The sequence below is a fragment of the Chrysochloris asiatica genome, unplaced genomic scaffold (genome assembly GCF_000296735.1).
Source record: "Chrysochloris asiatica unplaced genomic scaffold, ChrAsi1.0 scaffold00007, whole genome shotgun sequence".
In the NCBI taxonomy this organism is placed as follows: domain Eukaryota; kingdom Metazoa; phylum Chordata; class Mammalia; order Afrosoricida; family Chrysochloridae; genus Chrysochloris; species Chrysochloris asiatica.
The window spans coordinates 26735862-26742376 of record NW_006408525.1 but is presented as its reverse complement, the minus strand read 5'-3'; the positions used below and the strand labels follow the sequence as shown (position 1 = coordinate 26742376).

The following is a 6515-nucleotide window of genomic DNA, read 5'->3' as shown; positions in this document are numbered from 1 at the left end:
CAAGCTATGATCCAATGAATATCTGCTATTTAGCTAACTAAAATTATAAGGAGAAAGCAAAACCCACAAGGCCTGCTACATCAGGAAACAGAGGACCAGAGGGAGGCAGGATGTTGGACTTTCCCATATGTGATCTAATCTTATTCTTGAAAGCCATGAATTTGGCATTTGTTCATTTGACTTAGCAAAAGGTATAAGAGCAAGAGCCAAGCTTGCTTTTTCCTTCTCAGCAAGAAAAGCCAGAATCAAGACCTATGGAGTAGGAAACAAAATAGCTCCACTGTCCTTGGCCTGCCACACCCCGCTAATGAGGGCCAGGGCTTTCATGAGTCCAGCTCTTTGAAGCCACATTATGAAGCTCTTATGCAGAGCCTGGTAGAGGAGTCCTGACTTAGTGAGAAGCCAAAGTAAAGTCTTTTATGAGGCGAGGGACTCTTCTGAGGAAACACATAACAAACTGAGGGGAAGGGCTTCCGACAATTACCAAACAAGTAAAAAAGTTTAAAAAGGCTGCCTTCTAAGTCCACACCCTCAGTGGAAGGGGTATAAAACTGTCCTCAGAGGAGGGAGACCAACACACTTTGAGAACTTGAACTCTGCTTCAGTCGGACACCTCACTCCTTCCTAGCACCATGTCGTACACCTGCTGCCTGCCCAACCTGAGCTGCCGCACCAGCTGCTCCACCAGGCCCTGTGTGCCCCCCAGCTGTCATGGCTGCACCCTGCCCGGGGCCCGCAACATCCCTGCCTCTGTGGGCAGTTGTGGCTGGTTCTGTGAGGGCTCCTTCAATGGCAGTGAGAAGGAGACCATGCAGTTCCTGAATGACCGCCTGGCCAGCTACCTGGAGAAGGTGCGCCAGCTGGAGCGGGAGAATGCAGAGTTGGAGGGCCGCATCCAGGAGTTTTGCCAGGAGCAGGTGCCCTATGCGTGCCCGGACTACCAGTCCTACTTCCGGACCATCGAGCAGCTCCAGCAGAAGGTGAGGGGGTGGGCACACACTGCCTCCTCAGCAGGATGTTGTTGGAGAAGACACAGTAGCTTTCCATGTGATTGAAATACGAGGATTTTTGTTTCTAGAATGGGCCATCCCATTTTTAGGCACAGGTCTGTTAGGTCTGAATATTTGCATAGTGTTAGCTTACTGTGGCAGTAACAGCACTTTGCATAAATAAGCTGTAATTAAAAGCTGCCTCTGAATACTTCCATGTCTTTGGCAAGCTCCCCAGTTATTGCCCTGAGGTAAGAGAAAAGGACTGGGTGAGGATGGGGAAGGGACTTTTTGTAAGGATTGAACCAATTTCTTTCTCCATTCTCTGGATTTTTTGATGACATCTGACTACCTTTTTCTTTTTAGTACCAAATTAATACGGCTTCATGGTCCCAACTTAGATGTCTCTTGGCTTTTTCTGGCATATCTTCAATGAGGGCATCAAACAGATGTTTAAAATCAGAAAGAGCAGGAACTATTTAGGAAGAAATAGCACCAAACCTTCTAGAACATCTGGGAGAACTGGCTGCTTCTCTGAGCTTGTTATTGTTAAGTGTCATCGAGTTGGTTCCAACTAATAGTGACCCGTACGGAGTTTCCAAAGAGCAGCTGGTGTGTTTGAACTGCTGAACTTGTGGCTCAAAGTCCAGTGCTGATCCTACAGTCACACCAGGAGTCCTTAGCCAGCCCCTTCTAATTTCTCATTTACAGACTTATTTTTCCCACTTGATTGGACATCTCTTGAGGGCACTATCCAGTTTCTACTGGTTTTTGTATGCTCAGCTCCTAGCCTGGCACATTGTAGGTGCTTTTAATAAATATTTAATACTGCTCAGTATTGCTTATTAGGAAAGAAAAAGGAAGATTGCTAATCTGATCTTTTTCTTGCATATTTCCATATTCTTGTGTTGTTGTTGTTTTTTTTCTATTATACATGATCAGCATTTAGCCAGTTTACCTAAAATATACTGTAATTTCTTGGCATGTTCTTTTCATGTAAGCAGATTAGTAAGGATTGCTGTTGGCTAAAGATAAAGCCCTCGCTCATTCTAGAATGTTGTGGGTTTCCCAGATCCTGTGCAGCAAGGCTGAGAATGCCAGGCTGGTGGTGCAGATCGACAATGCCAAGCTGGCCACAGATGACTTCAGGACGAAGTGAGTAGCCAGGCAGGGGATTTGCTACGTATTCATCTTCTTTCCCCTTGCCTGTTGGCAACACTGACAAACAGAAACAGCTTTATTCCAGATATTTCTCCAGCTCCACAGAGTAATTGCATTCCAGAGCTCAGAGAGCCCTTCTCAATAGAGCCATGTCCTCAATCACACTTTGAGTCCAGGTGGACACAATGCTCTATTATGTGCTCTGTTATACACAGGATTCAATCATCAGAATGTAGCAATAGATTAACTTTAAAAACCTCACAATTTAGAGGCTTCCATGCCCTTTGATTCACTGGCTCTTGAACAGAAAAAAAAAAAATCACTAGTGAATTTTCTTTCCAAGAGCTACTGGTGTTCAAATCCCAGGGAATGAGATGATCGTAAGAATCTACAAACCCCAATTCCCAGCTGTCTGGCAAGTCAAACCAACCTAGAGTCCAGGCTGAGTATGTTTCTGCCCCTGACCTTCCTGTGACTGCAGGTATGAGATGGAGCTGTCCATGAGGCAGCTGGTGGAGGCCGACATCAATGGTCTACGTAGAATCCTGGATGAGCTGACCCTGTGCAAGTCTGACCTGGAGGCCCAGGTGGAGTCTCTGAAGGAGGAGCTATTGTGTCTCAAGCAGAATCACGAGCAGGTGAAGTTTCCCTAAGAACCACAGAATCAAACGCGTCAGGGCCTGTTTCCCAACCAACACAGGGTGCAGCAGAGCCTCTTGGTTAAGGTTCAATTAGCCAAGCAAGCTCTTCTCAAAACAAAAAGGGATATGTGGAGAATAAGTAATCTAAAACTCATGCTATGAGATTAGGATTTTCTGCCAGAGGCAGAAGGTGAGTGAAGGCAGTTGGCAAACACAGTTCTAAAGAAAGTTCAGCACCAATGAGCCCAGCTTCAGCAGCTGGACCAGAGCTGATGGATCTGCAGAGATCTCCAGTTCAACTCTCCACTTGTAACTGATATGAAGGAGGATGGTCCTGAATCACCCAGCAGAAAGGGCTGAGCTGGAAACAAAATGCAACTCTCCTCATTCTAGTCCAGAGTTCTTTTTACCATTCAGTGTTCTCTAGATGAAACATGGAGCAAAAACATGGAGCCCACCATCATTGTCTGGTCAATTGCACTAGTAAAGATAGATATTTTTGTCAAACACTATAAATCCCAGAAAAATGTAAATAATAATAGTTAATATTAAAACCAGTTGTCGTTGAGTTGACTCTGACTCCAGCTCACATGGTTCCACGTGTGTCAGAGTAGAATTGTGCACCATACAGTTTTCAGAAGTAGATCACTAGGCCTTTCTTCTAAGATGCCTCTTGGAACTTCCATTCTTTTGGTTAACTGCCAGATATGATAATCATTTACACCACTCACGGGCCCAATAGTTAATCAAGTGCTTATTATGTGCCAAACATTTAGAACCCTCCAGGTAGATAGTAGTCCAGTTCTCACTTTAGAGATATAGATTGAGGCAAATAGAAGATATATAGGAAGTGGTAGACGTAAAGATCCAATTCAAATCTGTCTAATATCCACCTCAACTCCAAATATCAAGCTATGCTGGCTCTCTAAATATGATTATCAATGAATGAACAGATACTTAATGTTCCTCATGAAGTCTGCATTGAAGGAATAAACAAAACAGCATCTTAGTCACTTCTATCTCAGGCTAGCAGATTTTGAAGGAAGTATCTGTTCTTTCATCTTTAGCCAGAATCTATTCTTTTTGTGATGTATAGCTGAGAATCACATATAAGAGGGTCTATGTATCCTAGCAAAATCATGAGACTGGGCACTTGTGAACCAAGTTTTAAATCTGATCCACTGTGAATGAGATCTGAGGCCAATTAATCTGCAAAAGTGAAATTGAATCCAAAGGATGGAAAGAGGTCATGGATTTGAAAGCAAATACTTAGATTAGTTACTGAATATAGTACCAGTCAATGAGGGGATGGGAGGGAACAAAGATGAAGAATGATCAGAAGCTGACTTGCATTCTCTCAGAGAAAGACAGCAGGAGTCTTCATGAGGTTTTGTGTTTTGTCCTTGCTCCTCCAGGAAGTCAACACCCTGCGCTGCCAGCTTGGTGAGCGCCTCAATATTGAGGTGGATGCTGCCCCCACTGTGGACCTGAACCGTGTGCTCAATGAGACCAGGTGTCAGTATGAGGCCCTGGTGGAGACCAACCGCAGAGATGTGGAGGAATGGTTTACTACACAGGTGAGCATCTAAGCATGTGACCACTCAGTACTTGAGACCCCTCCAGGTCTGACCCCTGTCTTTTCCCCTTTGGATGTTTCAGACTGAGGAGCTGAACAAGCAGGTGGTGTCCAGCTCAGAGCAGCTGCAGACCTGCCAGGCAGAGATCATCGAGCTGAGACGCACAGTTAATGCCCTGGAGATTGAGCTGCAGGCCCAGCACAACCTGGTGGGTACCTCTGAGATGTCCTGCTGAGAAAAGCGAAACCAGGGAATTCAGTCTCTGGGGGTCCCTTCAGACCATAAAACTCTCCTTAACTCTTGCAGCTTATGGCTCATTTGTAAAACAGAGAGAAACCCTTTAGAGGAGCTTGTCTTGGACTTATCTTTCTCTTCCCCATCACAGAGAGACTCTCTGGAAAACACACTGACAGAGACAGAGGCGCGCTACAGCTCTCAGCTGTCCCAGGTGCAGTGCATGATCACCAATGTGGAGTCTCAGTTGGCTGAGATCCGCTGCGACCTGGAGCGTCAGAACCAGGAGTACCAGGTGCTGCTGGATGTCAGGGCACGGTTGGAGTGTGAGATCAACACATACCGGGGTCTGCTGGAGAGTGAAGACTGCAAGTGAGTATTAGGACAGCAATGTCTTCTTTTCGGTACATGAGGATGCTGTGGTTATAAACAGTCTTCTTGTTGGAAATGCATTGATACTTTTGAACCAGGAAGAATATTATTGATATACAAAGTGTGTTTAATATCTATTTATTCAGCTCATTTTACTCATACTTGCCCCCATGATCTTTTTGTCTCCAGGCTGCCCTGCAACCCCTGTGCCACCACCAATGCATGTGACAAGCCCATTGGACCCTGCGTCTCCAATCCTTGTGCCCCCTGTGGTCCACGTGTCCGATGTGGGCCCTGTAATTCCTTTGTGCGTTAGAGGCCCTCTTGCCAGCAGGAGGAGAAGGGCTTCAGAAATCCATCTCAAGTCCACTTCATCCAAACATCTCCAACATTGCCCATATTGCTGATGCAGGCAAAAGCCTACTCTAACAGCACATTTTCCCAGAATCAGCTCTAGCCTTCCACTGAATTCCCTGGCTTGATCCTTTCTCTCAAGAGTCTGGTGAGCCACACAGAGAAACATGTGACAGGATCAGATACTATCCATTACCATAATGACACATTTGAATATCATGCTTTATCAAATACCTATTTAAATGTGATTGAAAAATAATTATATATGACAGAGCTGACAGGCATCACACAAATTAGAACATAATTAGAATAAATCTTCCTTGTCACTCTTTTGGTTTTATGGAGATGCAATGAAGACCCTTTGTTAACCTCCTAATAAACTCTTGTCCTAGCACAAAAAGTAATAATGGTGCATTTCATTTACTAATTTCAATATCTGTTGTCTTGAATAAATAAAAAGGAACCAGCATTCTTGAATTAGATGAAGGGGTCATGCACCCTAATAGATAATTTGTGATTTCTTTTGAAGGAAAAGATTTCACTAGGCATCACCGGTTGATCTGGATTTTGTGATTGGAGGGTGGGAAAGGGAATGTCTTTAGAGATAAAGGGAATCATCTTGAAATCAGAAGTGTCAGGCAGCAGCCACTTTTGACTAGTGCAGAGATCTGGAAATGTTTTCTATAAAGTATTTCAGAACAAGTATGTGGGGAAATAGCAGAAACAGGACACCATCAAAAGAAAGTGAATTTTAAGAGGAAGACTGTGCATCTTGACACCATGAACATACTATATTAGAATACACTGGGTTTAAAAGTGTCTGATACTATTCCAGAAATCAGCCCACACAGCTACAGTTAATTAGTTTCTTGAAAAGGGTGCTAAGTCCATGCAAGAACAGTCTCTGTAATGATAATAAATGTGGCCAAGACACCTGGCTATCCACATGCAAAGGAATGAAACTGGATTTGTCCTGCACACCATACACAGTAATTAATTCAAAATGGATCAAGGACCTAAGTGCATGGAATAACACCTATAGAAGATGTAGGGACCTAGGTTTTAATAATGATTCGGCACCAAATGCAGTAGCAAGAAAAGACAGTAACAGATCTAGCAACAACTGCAACAAGTGGGAAAACAACCAATTGAAAAATGACACCTCATTTAAATAGGCATCTCACCAA

General features: G+C 44.0%; 1 protein-coding gene across 1 annotated transcript; it reads left to right on the top strand.

Moving 5' to 3' along the window:
- Positions 1–629: 629 nt before the first annotated feature.
- LOC102837506 (keratin, type I cuticular Ha1-like) lies at positions 630–5290 on the top strand. Its single transcript, XM_006832622.1, has 7 exons — positions 630–980; positions 2062–2144; positions 2632–2788; positions 4207–4368; positions 4451–4576; positions 4754–4974; positions 5164–5290. The coding sequence occupies exons 1-7, from the start codon at positions 633–635 to the stop codon at positions 5288–5290; spliced, it is 1224 nt and encodes a 407-aa protein (XP_006832685.1). The 5' UTR covers positions 630–632.
- Positions 5291–6515: the final 1225 nt, after the last annotated feature.